Below are 18,118 nucleotides of genomic sequence, written 5' to 3' on the forward strand. Positions count from 1 at the left end.
TCAGAACTGATTTATTGGAAAAAAACACATGTAGGATATTGCATGGGCTGCAGCTTTAAATATCAATTCTGTGCCAAAAGGGCCCTAGTTATATCTTAAATCTGTAGTACACAACTACTTTTGTAAGTATCTGTGCTCTTTCTTGAAGCTTTTTATTTTTGTACTACATTCAATTTCTCAAGTACAGACCTGAAAACATTAATATGAAAAAAGCCTATAGCGATTGGCAGTGGTTGACAAATCACCAAAAAATCTACTCGCCACACAAAAAAATCTACTCGCCACCTAGTACCAAATGTGTGCTGCTTGGGCCAATATTTACTCGCCCGGGGGTTAAATCCACTCGCCCGGGGTGAGCAAATGTATAGGTTTGTCGAACACTGGCGATTGGTATAGAAACCACTGACAAACAAATAAATAGAACTATTCCCTACTATAATGCAGGGAAAAAGGCTGCCGCATAATATTACTTAAGCTCTAAAATATGTGTGTGTGTGAGTATCGGACATGCAAAAATAGTGTAGGTTCTTATTTATATATACATCAGCGGTGTGTTTGACAACTATATCTAGTTGCAATCTTCTGAGTATACACAGGTGACACCTTGATCAGATGTATATAGCCAGATGGTTACACACTTGTCTATTTTGTTTGGGCTATAGCCTTAAAAGCCTCAAAATTCAGTTGGAGATTTTTGCCCTGCAGGTTTTTTTTTTATAAATATATAAATAATTGCAGTGAAACACTCCGTCACAGCAGTTATGTAATTTCGGTGCCGCACAGTAAAGGCATGCCAGTGCTGTATGTCTGTATAAGTACACATTAAGGAAGATCCACTATGTGTTACTCATTACAACCAGCTCTCCCCCCTCTCTCTCAACCTCCGCTCTCCCCTCTATCTCTTCCTTCCCCTCTCTCTCTCTCCCTTCCCCTCTCTCTCTCTCTCCCTTCCCCTCTCTCTCTCTCCCTTCCCCTCTCTCTCCCTTCCCCCCTCTCTCTCCCTTCTCCCTTTCCCTTCCCCCCCCCTCTCTCGCTCTCTCTCTCCCTTCTCTCCCCCCTTCTCTCGTTTCTCTGTCTCTCTCCCCCCTTCTCTCCTGTCCCTCCCCTCCGTTTTCTCCCCCCCACTCTGTTTTCTCCCCCCCACTCCGTTTTCTCCCCCCCATTCCATTTTCTCCCCCCACTCCATTTTCTCCCCCCACTCCGTTTTTTCCCCCCCACTCCGTTTTCTCCCCCCCACTCCGTTTTCTCCCCCCCACTCCGTTTCCCCCCCCCCACTCCGTTTCCCCCCCCCCCACTCCGTTTCCCCCCCCCCACTCCGTTTTCTCCCCCCCCAGTCTGTTTTCTCCCCCCACTCTGTTTTCTCCCCCCCACTCTGTTTCTCTCCCCCCCCACTCTGTTTTCTCCCCCCCACTCTGTTTTCTCCCCCCCACTCTGTTTTCTCCCCCCCCACTCTGTTTTCTCCCCCCCACTCTGTTTTCTCCCCCCCACTCTTTTCTCCCCCCCACTCTTTTCTCCCCCCCACTCCGTTTTCCCTCCCCCCACTCCATTTTCCCTTCCCTCGTGTGCCTCTACTCTGTGCTCAGAACACAAACGAAGCTGTCTCTCCAAGCAGCAAGCTTGGGAGAACATATATGCGCGCTCCGCGTGAGCAGGGACTTAAAAATATAAATAGCCAGAAGCAAACTCTTCAAGCCCAGCGCGCTCAGTGGCACAGGGGTCTAATTTTGAGCTTGAACGCAGTAATGCAAGAGATGTGGGATGTACTCTTGGTCAAATGCAAGACACATACAGGGAAAAGAAACAGGATTGTGCAGACGGTCACACTATATTTTGAGTATGCAAGAGAATACAAAATGGCAACTCATAGTGACCCAACAAACAGGGCATTGTTCGATCAGCTGGGTGTTGATCCAGCGATTGAGGTTGACCTGCTGCGGTCTGTGGTGCCCGCGCGCTGGGACTGGTGCGCTTCCAGCTCCCTGCAACTTCTCTGTGGCTACACTTGCGTGTTCCAATCTTGAGTCTACACGTGATGGATTACACTTGCCAGAGACTACGCGTTTCGCTGATTCGCTTCCTCAGGAGTCAATAGTTGTATGACACTGGGTGTTTGCTTAGAAATTGCCCTCATTGGATAACGGAGGCTGTTTGTTTGGGCCCACCTTCTTCTGGGCTCGTACATTAATTGTCTAATTGCATATTGATGGATGTAAAGGTCTGCAGAATAGACCTAACATAAGGTCTGAACAAATACTTAATCTAATTTTATTAAAACAAATACTAGACATAATGAAATATAGAATATAAAATGTTATAAGTGCAAATACACATAAAAACTAAAAATACATAGAGAACCTAAAAGGCAACTGTTGAGAAAAGCGTAAATAAAAAACACAGTCTGAGGTTATTTTGAAACAGAATAACACGTTAATTTATTCAAATCAAATGCCTAACGGAGACAGCTTTTGAAAAAAAGCTCTCTAACAGATAACACGTTATGCCATATATTTATACCCTAAAACCTAAAGCTCCACCCCTTTATGGGGGGGCTTGCACGTCACTAATATTACCTCATTTTGTAATACATAACAATACTGGATCACTGTCTGTCAGCTAAAAAACATTATGGGGGTTAAATGGGATGTGCCAATGTTGCCACCTGGCATATTGTATGAGAATCAGTTTCTCTGTAAGAATCTGAGCTTATCAATTTGAAGCTGATTGGATGAGGAAAGATCAATAAAGTCAGCTAAGAGCAAAAACATTCCATTCTCTGCTTCACACGTTCGTTTATACAGAAATGAAACACAGAAATTAAGACTCACAGAGACAAGACAAGATGGCGGATTGAAATATTCAAACAAAATGGCTTCATCCTAAATGCTGTTATGTTATGCCAGACCCCCTAATGTCTCAACTTCGTCAGTCCCTCCTCTGATTCTTTAAAACATTGTTTTTTGAGAATTATTGGTATAATTTCAGTCCAGTAACATGTTGGGAGGCACAGGGGTGCTCCATCATCTCATAATGCTGCTTGAGGGTATAGGACAGTGCACGAGGGTGCGTGCCAAATGTAGTCATAGTCTCGTATGGCGTTACAGCCAAATTCTTTTCCAGAGTTAGAGCACTGTACTTGGCATCTTCTTTCTTCAAGGGACTGCTGTAAATTGGTTCTGCAAACAATGGCATTATGTCTGCAGAGGGGGTAGCACATTTGTGGATCATGCCTTTGACAAACGTGACACAAACATAGATGACAACGAGTATCACAATCACACACATTACCGCATTCAAAAATTTCGCTCCTAGTGATCCTACCAATCCACCCAGCCCCAAAGGGTCCCAGTCTGTGTCACTTTCCTTCCTAAGTCTTTCTTGAATTTCTTCTATCTTATCTAACTCATGTTGTACCTTGCCACTCTGATCTTGGATGAAAACACAACATTGTTCTTTAATTAGGGCACATAAACCTCCTTTTGATGCTAAAATGTAATCTAAAGCCATTCTGTTTTGTAAGGCCATAAGCCTGATCTGAACCTGTTCTTCTTGGTTTAGTGATGCAATAGCTGTAGTGGTGTGATTGATGACATCATCTAACACATCTGTTAATGTATTAAGCCTGTCATATACAGTAGTAACCCACCTCCTACATTTAGAACTAAACTAACCCAAAATTGTTCTTTCCATAAACTACTTTTCAGCCCTAAAATATTTGGTGTTTTTCTCTTGTTTCTGATTGTTGGAGCCACTTGACCCATAAATGATTGGTGTTGCTAATTTAAAAATGGATACAAAAAATGCAAAAAACTTATTTTAGGCAAGTGACCTTTCTGCTGCTAGCTAAAGAAAAATGGCATCTATCTCTACCATCATATATTTTGAGAATTAGCACAACATTCTATTACTGAGACTTTGTGATGTTTGTGGGTGAGATGGTGAATTAGTGTAGTGTTACCTTGACCATGGTGATAGATATCTGCGATGTATAAGGAACTCAGGCAGATGAGTATTGCTGACAAGGCTCTGTAGATCATCATCATGACAATCCTGTCATCTCTCTGTGGGTTATACCTTCGCAGACCCAATGGTGCATACATCTTAAAATTCTAACTTATACACACTATAAAAGAATAAAAATATTGAGTCTTTGAAAAAATGAAATGTTCTGAGTCTTTGAAAAAATAAAATGTTCTCTGCCTGGTATCTTATTTTCCTCGTTGGTTAACGGTCAAAGTTTATGTCTCGTCAAAACGTTAACTTAATGCGGCTGTGCTTTAGGTGACTTTGGTCTTTGGTGGAGCTGGAACGAGCTTTACTGTACTTTGGGTCCAGGGAAAGAACTCTGCCACTTTAATTGCTGTATTGGTGGTTAGTATAGGCCTTTTCATCTGGGATGAAGAGCATGCTTGCGTAGGAAATATTTAACTATTAACCCCTTCTCGAGTAGGTGCACTTTCAACTTTGCCTAGAGAGACTCAAAAAATGTATTAGTGGCATACAATACTTATTAATTGTTTTATTACCAATAGATGGTCCTTAATTTGTTCCTTTGAACTACTGATAGTCATAAGTCATTCCATAAGTGTCTCATAGGGAGATAATTTATACCTAGGAATAAATTCTTGTATCAATGTGTTTACTACTGTCTTAACATCCGCATATAGACAGAGGTATCTCCTATTAATGCTCCTCACATTTAAAACTAAGCAGCTAATGGGGACTTGACTGTACTACAATCTAAGTTCCTAAGACTTTGGGCCTCATCCATTGTCAAACCAATTGCTTCCATAATCAACTCTATCCTTTCTGCAGGCCATATCCCTAAGACCTGGAAAACTACCAAAGCTGTCCCAATCTTCAAAAGTGGGGACAAAAACACTGTCTCAAACTACAGACCAATATCTCTTCTCCCAATACACAAAATGGAGGCTTTCAATTCGGGAGCCATGCTCAGACCGCGTTATAACCGATTTCGCGTTATAACGGGTCGCGCTATAACATAGCAAAAACATTAAAATGGGTACACAAGGGGAATAAATAGAAGCACAAACTGTTTGAGAAAATACTACTGTATTGTATGAAAAAGGCAGAGATCTTAGATCTCAATAACAATAGAACAAGAGAACATTTAGAAATGTAAACTATATTACCAATCCTTTTCAAGCTGTGAGGCATAAACATCTGTACTGTTTTTTTTCCTTTTGAAGATGATAAATTTGCTGCCAGTTTCCTAATTAAAAACGGTGCTCTTGTGAACGCGGCCACAGTTGGGGAGCAAGAGACGCCCTTGCACCTGGTAGCCTCTTGCACAGTGAAGGACCGCTCCCCGGAGGTGATGTCTGATATAGCACAAATTGCAGAGGCTCTTTCACATGCAGGAGCTAATCCCAACATGCAGGACAGCAAAGGAAGGCAAGTGTGTGCATGGTGGGCCAATCAGAAAGGGGGAATTGCTATCAAGAGGCAAAAAGACATGAGCTCATCAGTGTATTCGTTAAGATTGGGGAGGTAAATGATAGTGTGACAATGTACTAAATAACTAAAACATGGTTCCTCTTGTAGAAGAACTTGCATCCTTACAGCTCAGTGGTTTCAGCCACGGGAAGTTTGCAGCATAAACCAGAAACATACAATCCATTACTGGCCTTATTACATTTTCTTTTGCTCAGTAAAGAACAAGGCAACAGTACTACCATTTGCATTATTTTTAAACTCCTGAAGGCATGTTAAGAATCAATAAGCCATATTCAGTGTTAAAACAGAGAAAACAAGCGCAAACACAAATGTTGAAGTAAGTTCAATATTATTAATATATATTAAAAGGTAAGATATCTGCGTACATCAGTGTAGATAAAATTAGGCATATCGTGCACTTAGGTCACATGTTACCCGGCACCACCAAGACCACAGGAACCGCAACGTCCGCCAGATCGCTAGGATTTATATATAATAAAAATATATATATAAATCCTAGCGATCTGGCGGACGTTGCGGTTCCTGTGGTCTTGGTGGTGCCGGGTAACATGTGACCTAAGTGCACGATATGCCTAATTTTATCAACACTGATGTACGCAGATATCTTACTTTTAATATATATTAATAATATTGAACTTCACCATATGCGTTTGCGCTTGTTTTTTCTGTTTCAGTATCAGGGGTGTTGAGTCAATCCCTTTATCTACAGCTGCAGACCCTAACCTGTTATACAAAGGTTGTTGTGTTATATATATACCACAGAGGTGTTTATTTGGGGTATATTTCCTTTTACAATAGAGGTTTTTTTTTGCGCACTTTAAATTTGTTTTCATATTCAGTGTTAAATTTGAACGTCTCCAAAGTGTGTATAGTAAATGGAGATCATCCTCAAGTCGGCCATACTTCTATGTGTGTATTGCTTGTGCTGACCACAGGTTTTTTATGACCACAGCGTGAAGCCAGAAACACCTATTTGTGATCATGTGAAAATGTAACCTCTTAACGTGAGAGTGTTACCCAGAGTAGACCATAGCTCAGTGTTTATTTTAATGAGATTTAGGAAAGTAGAAAATTATACATTTATTAAGAATCCCTCCTTACCCTAAGAATTTAACGGGACTGCACCATTAATATATTTATATGTTCTTGTGTTCTGTAATGTGCTTGGATTTTCCAACTCACAGTAGAGCTCCTAGAAGCCACGTATCTTCTGTTAACTGCACACATTTGAGGATCGTCGTCACACAGAAGACATAATGCACTAATACTGTTGTCTTCAAACCTGCAGGACGCCTTTGCATGCTGCCATTCTTGCTAGAAATGAGTATGTCTTCAACCAGCTGCTTCAATGCAAACAGTAAGTAATCAAAGGAGCTAGTTGCTTTTACTTTTATTGATTTGTAAAGCACTACATAAGCAAATTAAATGATCCACATTTTGTGGCTCAAATAAAAACAACAGAAACCTGGTAATACTGGAATTGTTTTACGAGAAGCCAGCTTTAAATCGGGTATTTTGGGTGTTGCAATGATGTTAGCAGAAAGCCTTATATCGCACAGAGTATTTTATTGCACAGGGGATAGCTCTCAATGTGCTGTGCAAGTTATTGGAAGCTGATGAAGAAACACTATTCATTAAAATGATTGCGGTTTATTAATGGAACCCGACTTTTACTACACTTGCCAATCTAATGATAATCCTAGGACCTTTAAATCCAGAAGTGTAATAAACACAAACCATCAATGAAGGGGTGTTTGTAAATCATTATTATAATTAAGCTTGTAGTAGCAGTGTACTATGCGTCAGTTAATTATTGTAATAGGTGGTTTGTTAATCTAACTCACAAAAAGTAACTAGTATGGTCTTAAAATTTTTTTTTTAAAAAAAAGGGTTTTAACCATATCGTACTGAGAAGCAATTTGGTAACAGCTAGAAAATGTACAGACAAAGACGCAGTGTGAACCCACCGTACACTCCCACAGCTAGATGAACTTATTCACTGCTTGTATAGCTTGCAGTGCATTCTTTGGCAATATCGTCTGTTGCTAAAGTGCATTGTGCTGATCATCACATATGCAGGGATCATTCCTTTGCATTGTATCTGCTGCATACTAGTCAGGACAGATTTTAATTACAGTCAGTTTTTTAACTGTCCTAGTAACTGTTCAATGGAAATAGAGTGCTCTACATTTTTGGTTTCCTGCTCCTGACATCTGCAGACAAAATGTCAGAGCTGGAGAAAATAACATCCCTAAAGGGAATGCTTTTCACTCGGCTGTTACTGATTAAAAGAAGAAAAAAAAGATGGCCATGACCCGAGCAAAGGGAACAGATCTTATAAGCAGCTACACACAAGGCAAAAAGTACCCGTTTCTATTAATTTTCCTGAACATGTGACCTTCAGCATGGTTTCTTATCTATGGTACTTATAATCTAAAAAAGTGATAAAGTAGACCAGCCCATTGAAGGCTACTGGAAATTAGAGATACATTATCGGTAAATGAATATTCAGCGGGAGTCACCTGCAAGGGCGTTGCCCCAATATTAGACACACAATAGGTTTTTTAACTGCATTCTGACCTAGAATGTGAATGCAGAGGCTAGTTGAATACCTGCAACCTAAGCCTACTATTTCCCACGACAAAATCCAGTAAACACAGATTTCACTATTCTTAATAATCCCTTCAGAATAGTGCCACCTACCTTGGTTTTATGAGATCACGTTGTTCACCAGGTTTAATTGGGATTTGCACGACAGTGGTCTAATCCAGGGGTGCTCAACCCCAGTCCTCAAGCCCCTCCACAACAGGTCAGGTTGTATGGATATCCTTGCTTCAACACAGGTGGTGCAGTCTTTGATTGAGCCACCTGTGCTGAAGCAGGGATATTCATAAAAACCTGACCTGTTGGGGGTGGGCGGCTTGAGGACTGGAGTTGAGCACCCCTGTTCTATTCAATTGTTTAGGAACTGTACTATTATTATCTTATTAACATTGTTTCTGTTCACTACATCCCAAAACTGTTGAATTTGCCAATCTAGTTAATGCTTCATGTTCATCGTTTATCATTCCACAAAGGGGTACATCCAGTGTGAAAGTTAATCACTTAACCCCTGAGAGCTCACATTTTGGTTTACCTTTTACACAATCTGGCTGTTATATACTTTTGACATGCAACATGTGACTTTAACTGAAGTAAGGCATAGCCCGGGTTTGACTGCCATTAGATAGGCTGCTATGGCTTTTCTAATGATAACCAAACTCGTGCAGTGATTTGAAGATGTAACTGTTCAATGTGTCTATAAAATATGTCTTCATACAAACATATGAAATGCATTGAAACCTTTTTCTTTTTTTCTTTTCTGAAACTGTATTTGAAACTGCTTTACAGTGGTGTAAAAAAAGATAATGCATGAATATGATATGCCAATTCACAATTCATTTTATGTTAGATTAGATTTAGAACTGAAGGATCATGAGGGAAGCACGGCTCTGTGGCTTGCTGTTCAGTATATCACAGTGTCCTCTGACCAGTCAGTAAATCCCTTTGATGATGTCCCTGTAGTGAATGGAACCTCATTTGATGAGAATAGCTTTGCAGCAAGACTTATCAAACGAGGAAGCAACACAGATGCACCTGACACAGTAACAGGTAAACAAATGAGGTTTGTATTCATTGTCGGTGCATATGGTTTTAAGCAAGTAATGTCAATCAAGGTTGTTTGTTTTCTTCTATGTCATTTATTACATTTGCATACTTTTCACTTGATTATGTTTGAGGACGAGATTCCTGTTATTGGCCCAACATAGCAATTATACATGTAATTGTTGATTTTGTTTTCAAGACATTATAGATCCCTTTTCAATGACCGAACACTACATAGCTGCATGATTGGGGATCTTATAGGTCCCAACAACGTGTGTAATGTGTATGTTGATCCAAGGAAAGATATCAATCCCAGATAAGAATAACATTGTTCTGATATTAATATGGCTTAGAACTGGTGACGCTATAGATTTAAATACCATCTTGGTACTATAGTGCCAAGTTGAAGCTTTGACGTTATTATTAGGATTGTGATTTTGGTGGGCTGCACAGTGTTTCTACGCTATTGTATTGCTATTCGGGAGACTGATACACAGCCACAAAAAGTTGGGGGAAAATAATGACCAATTAGAACAGGGGTGTCAAACTCTGTCCTCAAGGGCCAACAACACACCGCGTTTTATGGATTTCCCTGCTTCAGCAAAGGTGGCTCAGCCATAACACCTGGCCCTTGAGGATTGAGTTTCACCCCTGATTTAGAACATCAAAACTGCCCTTTGCCCCCTGTATATGCAGCATGTTTGTCAACAAAAAATGGCAATGAGAAAAATTAAAAAGTTGTTCACACAATTGACCTCATCTTGAAGTGTAATATGCAGGAAAGTGGAGCGATTGTGTGAATAAAAAAGAATGTCTGTCATTTCCTGGCAGCACAAATCCCTTGTTTGAAAGCCCGTGCTGCACATTGAATGCATAACATTGTAGAAATGCCATCTCTTTTTTTTTTTTTTAAGACTTAAGATGTTTTTTCCATTTGCAAGAAAGCATAAAACTGCAATAACAAAACAAAAAAACAGGTATATGCAGCACTAGTGGTGGGCGAGTTATGAGCCATAATTGAGGAATAAATTATGCACGGATTCCAAAGTTTCAGTGATCAGAGCTGTATTGGAAAGCATGTTTTGATATCCATGATTGTCTAGGGTAGTCAATGAAAAGCAACAAAATATGCTATTTCCATGGATAATGGGCTTATCTATGGGAATGAGGCTGATCTATATGTATGTGCTAAGTACTCATGCTAAGTAATGCATCTTTGATGTGCATGTTTACAAGATAACTTTCTTTCAGGAAATTGCTTGTTACAAAGAGCTGCGGGAGCAGGGAATGAAGCAGCTTCTCTGTTCTTGGCAACCCATGGGGCAAAAGTCAACCATAAAAATAAATGGGTAAGTCTAAAGCATAATCAGGAGCAGTACATGATTACAGATCACGTGTATGACAGCTGTTCAGTATGTTCTTATTAGATGGCCATCTATTTTATCCATAAGCAATAGCTTCCTAACCGTATCTAGAAATCCTGCCGCTTGAATGTCTTAAATCACCATAGGACACGAAAGAGTAGTCTTGCTTAGGACAGGGGAAATGGCTCTGGGTGCTATAGTACGACTCCATAAATAACTCAAGCGCACAGCGACAGCGACGCTCCTTCTCAAGCGACAAAACTAACTGTAATGTAAACAACGCTGGATCCCCGGCAGGTAAACAGTAGGAAAGTCTCTTCACCATGGCCTCCTTTATTGTTTAAAGGACTTTATTACAGTATAGAAATCGCAAAAAGCACCAGCTGCTGAACGTGGTAAACCAGACAGCGGTACAGTAACACGAACGCAGAAATAGCCTGTTATGCCACTTGTTCTGTAGCTTGTGCTACTGATTGACTTTTTGTGCACTGTAATAATGGACTTAATAATGAATTAAATTTATTGGGAGATGATACTTTTATTCTTTCTTTTAAAACACCAGAAAACCACTTTTCATCATAAGTTCTCCTAAAAATAGTCATTCCTATCTATTTATATGCTGCAAAACTTTTTGCTCAAAGCACCTTTTAATGTGAATACTTGTAGGGGGAAACACCATTACACACGGCTTGTCGACATGGACTGTCCAACCTGACGGCAGAACTGCTGCAGCAAGGAGCCAATCCAAATATTCAAACTCAAGAAGCCTTTGTTAAAGGATCTGTAGCATCTAGTCCAGCAGACAGTATCTTCTTACAAACACCTCTCCACATGGCAATAGCCTACAATCATCCTGATGTTGTTACGGTCATATTGGAGCAAAAAGGTGGGTGTGGCTTTGCTTGTACATGTTTATGGCTTGATGGAAGCAATGGGAATCTTGTGTATTCATTTTACACTTTAATGTTGAATGTCCATAGACTAGAACAATGTCCGGTCTACATCTTTCCTCCCCCCCCCCCCCCCCATATGTTTCAGAGTCCAAACTATCTACGTGTGTGTCCAAATTCAAACACTCCATACCCATGTTGGCAGCATTGGGTATCAAAAGTCTACTTGACCACACCTACTCTTCAGTGTAATGCATTTCTGCCCCCCCTGGCAGTGATGTGGCTTAAGCACGTTTACCAATGATACTTTAATATTTCATATAGAATAGTATATAATATAAGTTTACATTTAAAAAAGTTGTGCATAATAGAAAAAAACAATGAATTCATGGTGTAAGCTATATTTAGATTATAAAAAGTAGGAAAGTCTGTTTAATTCAATCTATCAGGTATAATGAAAATCAATAAGGTCAATTAAAATCTGGTTAAACTCTAAATGGATATTTTTTTTATTCTTGCATAGCCAATGCTCTTCATGCAACAAACAACCTTCAAATCATTCCTGACTTCAGTCTCAAGGACTCCAGAGAACAGACTGTTTTGGGATTGGCATTATGGACAGGTCGGTATGACAAAAATATACATGCGAGTATCAGGGGACAAGTTCACATAAGGTGATAAGCTGCTTGAAAACGATGTTTCTAATTTCCCCTTTTTAATCTCTTCAGCATCCCTTCCCACCTTACCCTGTGTTTCCAATGTTCCTTTGGAGAGCCTACAAAGTGTACAACGGAGCTGCAATGGCCTTGTCTGTTGTATCGGCATGAGTCTATAGTTTGCACTCGCACACATTGTATTGTGCTCTTACGTTTCTTACACCTCATAAATCAATCAAAACTGGTGAAAACTGGAAACAATCCATTAGAAGTGTTTCAATTGTGTATTCGAGAAGCAGAGGACATAATTTGGTACCCTGCTGAAAAGAAAACCAATCTAAATTTTCAATGACCACTTTTGCTCGACAGATAACGGTTTGTTCAGGTACGCTAATTCCGAACTTTTTGTGTGAGAGAGGAGAATCAAATTGCCCCATTAAACTTTAACATTCTGTTTGTGACACATTGAAAAGAAAAGGGGATATCACTCATGGATAAATAATGATGTTATCCCCAGGCATGCACACTATCGCTGCGCAACTTCTGGGGTCTGGAGCATCTATCAATGACACAATGTCAGATGGACAGACACTATTACACATGACAATACAAAGACAAGACAGCAAGAGTGCCCTTTTTCTGCTAGAACACCAAGCCGACATAAATGTCAGGTATGATTCATAATAATCATTTGTACGTTAAACATCATTTAACATGTTGCTCTTCATCTTTTTGCTAGATTTGTTTCCCCCCCCTTTTTTTTTGTCACTTAAAGCATTGATTCCTCCGTGGCTCTTCTGATATGTACATGGCTATTTTGATATGTACAGTCTAATAGTATAGACGGACAGTATTAGAGAGCGCTATCTCACTTGATAAAGATGCTGGAGGGTACCTATTTGGTGGTGGCGTAGCAATTGCTACAAAAACCAGAGCGATTCTCAAGGTAAATATTTTCTTTCCATGTATCTGGTAAAGTGTTTATTTAGTGCAGACCCGTTCTTTAGTAAAATATACATGCTATCTGCCCAGAAAAATACTGTTGCATTTCAAGGATACCAAAAGAAACGAGCTTATGCTATGCACCCACAAGGTCCTGAGAGGCTGATAAACTTAAATAGAAAGGCATCTATTATGTGCATTTTACAATGTAAAAGAAGTAACAATGATGTGCCCTGTTGGTCGAGCTCAGAGCCTGATTTCTACCTTTACACAAATCCTGCATTATGGCATGGCTTAAACATACATTGTTCATTGTAGAATGACTAATCCCCACACGTTCTTCATTCTGGGATGACTCAAGCGTACTCCTTATTGCCCCCTGCAGACAATCTCGCGCCCCCCAGTTTGCGCACAGCTGCTCTAAAATGACTGGAGCAGCCACGTCCTTCCTTATGGATTGACTGTTTCATTCTGTAGTGATTGGCACATAAAATGCGCACTGGGATCTGCAAAGCAAAACCTTTTTTCTTTTTTTAAATACCTTGTACATTTTTTCCACAGTATTAAGACGTTCTAGTAGTATACATGGGATGTGTGCTGTGACTTTTCAGTGAGCTTAAAAGCAACATTCCTTGAGATAAAAAGGGGCTACGAAATGACTCCCCCTGCACAGTTTTCAGTTTATTTCTCAATTTCTGAGTTTAGAAATTCTAAGGAAATGACTCTAAGTAACTAATACTAAAATCTCACTGGCATCTTTTAATATAGGATCTTGATCAAGAGGGTGTACCTCTTCAACACGCTCTACAATGTAAGTTTTAGAATACATTTTATTAAACAGAATTGTAACAAACATTTTTTTTCCCATCACAGAAGTCAGTTACTATCATAATTAACACAGTTAGTAAAGTACTACCTGTGATGTTAACCAAATCTTCATCGTCTAGTCAAATCTAAACTAAAGAGTGTTTCAGCAATTTAATCCACCCTTATAGGAAAACTCAAAGCTGGAAGAGTCGTCCATTTTGGCACAAAGTAATACTGCTGTTAGTTTTGGAAGTCCCATGATCAAACTTGAAATAATACTTTGTATCCGAGTTAGATTATAACAAACTTCTTATCATTTCAACTGTATTTTAGAACCCGAGATGGGGAGACTGCACTTCAGCTGGCCATCAAAAACCAGCTTCCCTTGGTGGTGGATGCTATTTGCACACGAGGGGCAGACATGTCTGTGACCGATGATCAAGGGAATCCCCCCCTTTGGCTTGCACTAGCAAATGAGCTGGAGGATATTGCGTCAACTCTGGTAAGACTACGTCTGGGCCCAGGTATAGTGCATTGCTGCTTCCAATGTGCTGGTAAAGCAGAGAAACCTTGAGGCCAAGTTTATCCCACAACTCTGTGTTGCCAGAACTCTCATGGCAGCGTAGGGCTGCACACCTGAGTTTAAAACCAGACCAAAGATAACGTTTTGCATGTACTGCCATGCAAATTCTCTAGGATCCGAAATACACATTTGTGTCCCTATTTTGTTGCGTGATATATTGGTCTCAAGTGAATTTCAAAAGAATGACGGCATGGCACAGCATAACATCAACCCGCCATCTTTGGCATGTGTCATTGTGTTGAATCTACTTGATTGAATAACCACAAAACCTTTACTCTTTTGATGACTGGGGAGTTTGGATCACAGCCCCCAGTGCAGTCACTGTGTTTTGTCAAATTCATTGGGCAGATGTTTCTTCATTGGTAATTGTTTTGTTAGGTGAGGCATGGATGCGATGCAACATTTTGGGGGCCAGGACCAAGTGGGTGCCTTCAAACTCTCCTTCACCGAGCCATTGATGAAAACAAGGAGCAGATAGCCTGTTTCCTTATTCGCAGGTCAGACAAAGACATTGTTTATTAATAATTTGGGCTGCTGGGAGTGTTTTGGATAAGAGATGAGGGTTCCCAACAATTGCATACATCTCTAACTATATAAGCGCATTGTACATTTTAAACAATTCTTTATTACTTTAAACAACATGTTTTGCTGTTGTGCTCTCAATGCTTTAAACGTCACAGCTTTGGCTGTGAAACCAGACCGTCTATTTTTTTTTTTGCCAGTTTGCATGTTTTTGATTTAACTTCGTGTAATTGCAAATATTTGCATACTGTATGGATGTATGGAATACCTCGGATATGTTCAAACCTGTTTGTAACAACATTGCCGACTCTTGATGGACAGCATATGTATGTGCGATACTATGGAAATTATATCAAGATATATTCATTCTTTTTAAGTTCCTGGAAAAGAAAGCTTATGGGGTAACACACAAGGATTTGATTTAAGCAGGATAGAGGAAAGTTTCCTTGTGTTGGCTTGAAGCGGTTAAATCTGTATGGTTCAATGCGCTTTGCTTGCTCTGTTCCCAGTGGCTGTGATGTAAATAGCCCTAGAAAACCGGGACCAAATGGAGAAGGGGAAGAGGAGGCCCGAGATGGACAAACTCCCCTGCACTTAGCGGCGTGTTGGGGTCTAGAGGAGGTGGTACAATGCCTTCTGGAATTTGGTGCCAATGTAAATACACAGGTGTGTTGGTTGCTGTATGTCATTTATTGTAACTGTCAATACATTGCAATAGGGATGTTGTTGGAAGAGAAATGACGTCATGATTTTCGATCTCTTCTATGGGATAGATGAGGCAGATGGTGACATTCCTGTATAAATTCCATGCAAGTTATTCCCCCTTTAACCTTTTATCAACTAATCTATTGTGATTGTATTAATCATTATTTTCTGTTCCTAATATTATTTATTACATCAGAAATGGTTCTTTGCGCTGACATTTATAGATATGTATTATTTTACTACAGGACAAAATGTCTTTGCTAATGATTTAGATGATTTGCAACAGTTCTTATTTTATGTATCGGACAGCATTTTGAAATATTGTTTTTAAAGATTTACCAACCATGTTGGTTAACATTATAGCCTAAAGTTTACGGCGTTTTACTGCTCTAATCTCAGGCTTTTCTGCCCCCTGTCATTGCATGAATAAAACGTATCACTGTATCACTGACTGGGAACAAGCAAGATGAACAATCGCATCCCCATTGTATGTGAAAACAGTGGCCAAATTGCACTGTCTCAAAAATTATTCTTTAAAAACATTGACTTTATACAGAAGTAGTAAAGCTTAGTGTCCTCGATGCCATGCGCGTCACAGCACCGAAGGATTAGCGCTGCGGGTGGTCCCACTCAGAAACATGGAAGCCCGCAGCGCGGTGGTGGCAGACACTGTCCCCAGCTCCACTTACCTTTGCTTATTCATCCGTGGCTCCGAGGACAGCAAGTCTTGCTACGTCTGTATAAAGGACATCTGTCACCCAGTTTTATAATATCACTGTGGGTAATTTCATTCTGACCTACGTGGGACTGCTTCGCTGCCAGGGGGGACATGGCCTTGGTCTCCAGTATCGCAGCAAAGGGGTTTATTTGTTTACTAATAGAAAAGTCTGCAGCGAGCCGTTTAATAGCATAGGTTATGGTTGACACAGGCGGGGATGATAAAGACATTTGCGTTTCTTTTGTAATAAAGTCCCTATCTCTCACTCGCAAATGGTGAAATAGAAAATAAATGATCACACCAAAACGAATTGAGAACCGAATGTGCCTCGAAACCAGCAAGGGCCTGTACTTTACCAGTTTCAGAATCACCACCATTTATTTATTTTTCCCCCCAAATTCCGTGCACATTTTTATCTAACGTTGCGAATCGGGCAACATTTTAAAATCCCCCCCTCCCACATGCAATAAAAGTGATCGTACAATGCCCTGTATATACTGATACTGCCATTTTCACAAAAAGTGGCAAACTTGTGGTGAAATTAGGAGCAATGTCAACTTTGCTTCACTACATTTTAAAACTTTCGCTTCTGAACACTGGAAAAAAAACAACTGTATATTCGGTCTTCAGGGAATAATTAAAATTTTTGCATTTATTCACTCGGTGAGCCCAATTATATTTGTGTAAACATGATTTAGGTTTATTTTTTTCTTTTCTACAATTTTGGACTTCTCTAAAGCATAGAAATAAAAGGCCAGTTAGGTCTATTATCAATTTTGACGCTACCATGGGAAATGTACAAACTACCAAAACATACTTTAGTAACAGGAGTACAATAACACGTCTGTAAGAGATCAGAACATATTTCCCTGCTGTAATACTATTGCCAAGAATGTTACAACATCAGAACTGTGAATGGGGCCTTCTGGGGGTGAAGTGAGGGGGCATAAGCAAACTAACCAATTTCTTAGGGACCTTAGAAGCTCAAGGGTCGTTTATACACCAAGAGGCATAGAAGTCAGAATGATTGTGTTAAAATGTATTTGGTGTTTGGTCCAGTGCCCTCATACGTCACTTATTTCAGTCATATTGGCCTTGATAGCTACATTGTATGAGCTCTGGGGGAAAGGGATATCTTTTAACAAGAGGCCTTGAAGAAGTTGATACGCTAACAAATCTGACTATATTTTAACATTATTTATGTGGGTGGTGGCTCAAATGAATAGGATTTCTAGGAAAAGTAGGAGGTGTGGGTAAAGGGTTCTTAAAGTGTTTCTGCGTAGAGCCCTTAAATAGCTAACACAACTGGTGACTTTCCTGGAAAATATTCATAAAAGACTTCTAGGCTGTCTTGTGTAGTTTAGTCTTGTTGGTATTCAACACACCCCCTTCTTTTCACTACAGGACGCAGAGGGAAGAACTCCAATCCACATCGCTATCAGCAACCAGCACCGCGTGATTATCCAGTTAATGATTTCACACCCTGAGATCAGGCTGAACGTGCGGGACAGGCAGGGTATGACCCCCTTCGCATGTGCCATGACGTTCAAAAACAACAAAGCTGCTGAGGCCATTCTGAAACGGGAGGCAGGCGCAGCTGAGCAGGTAAATGAGCGCCAGCGGGATTCCCCCACCTCATCCCTACACTGCTTTCTTACACTTTACTGTTGTCCCTGTCACATAAGGACTACATTAGCATGAGACCTTTTCATGCTTTTGTTGTGCGTTTCAGTGTATTCTTCCTATTCTTCCAGTTATTGCATAAAGTGCATAGTATTTTTGGTAGGACTAGTGTTCGTGTTTTACAGTAG

At 40.1% G+C, this 18,118-nt stretch overlaps 1 protein-coding gene across 1 annotated transcript in view; it reads left to right on the forward strand.

Annotated features, from left to right (window-relative positions):
- The window catches only part of ANKFY1 (ankyrin repeat and FYVE domain containing 1), a 70,114-nt gene that overhangs the window by 38,487 nt on the left and 13,509 nt on the right, over positions 1 to 18,118 (forward strand). The window contains exons 8-18 of the mRNA XM_075589986.1: positions 5,208 to 5,412; positions 6,764 to 6,832; positions 8,927 to 9,126; positions 10,372 to 10,469; positions 11,151 to 11,370; positions 11,898 to 11,996; positions 12,548 to 12,701; positions 14,113 to 14,281; positions 14,741 to 14,859; positions 15,394 to 15,550; positions 17,712 to 17,912. Coding sequence (XP_075446101.1) covers positions 5,208 to 5,412; positions 6,764 to 6,832; positions 8,927 to 9,126; positions 10,372 to 10,469; positions 11,151 to 11,370; positions 11,898 to 11,996; positions 12,548 to 12,701; positions 14,113 to 14,281; positions 14,741 to 14,859; positions 15,394 to 15,550; positions 17,712 to 17,912 — 1,691 coding nt within the window. The remainder of the gene's footprint in view (positions 1 to 5,207; positions 5,413 to 6,763; positions 6,833 to 8,926; positions 9,127 to 10,371; positions 10,470 to 11,150; positions 11,371 to 11,897; positions 11,997 to 12,547; positions 12,702 to 14,112; positions 14,282 to 14,740; positions 14,860 to 15,393; positions 15,551 to 17,711; positions 17,913 to 18,118) is intronic.

The sequence above is a fragment of the Ascaphus truei genome, chromosome 3 (genome assembly GCF_040206685.1).
Source record: "Ascaphus truei isolate aAscTru1 chromosome 3, aAscTru1.hap1, whole genome shotgun sequence".
Taxonomy (NCBI): Eukaryota; Metazoa; Chordata; class Amphibia; order Anura; family Ascaphidae; genus Ascaphus; species Ascaphus truei.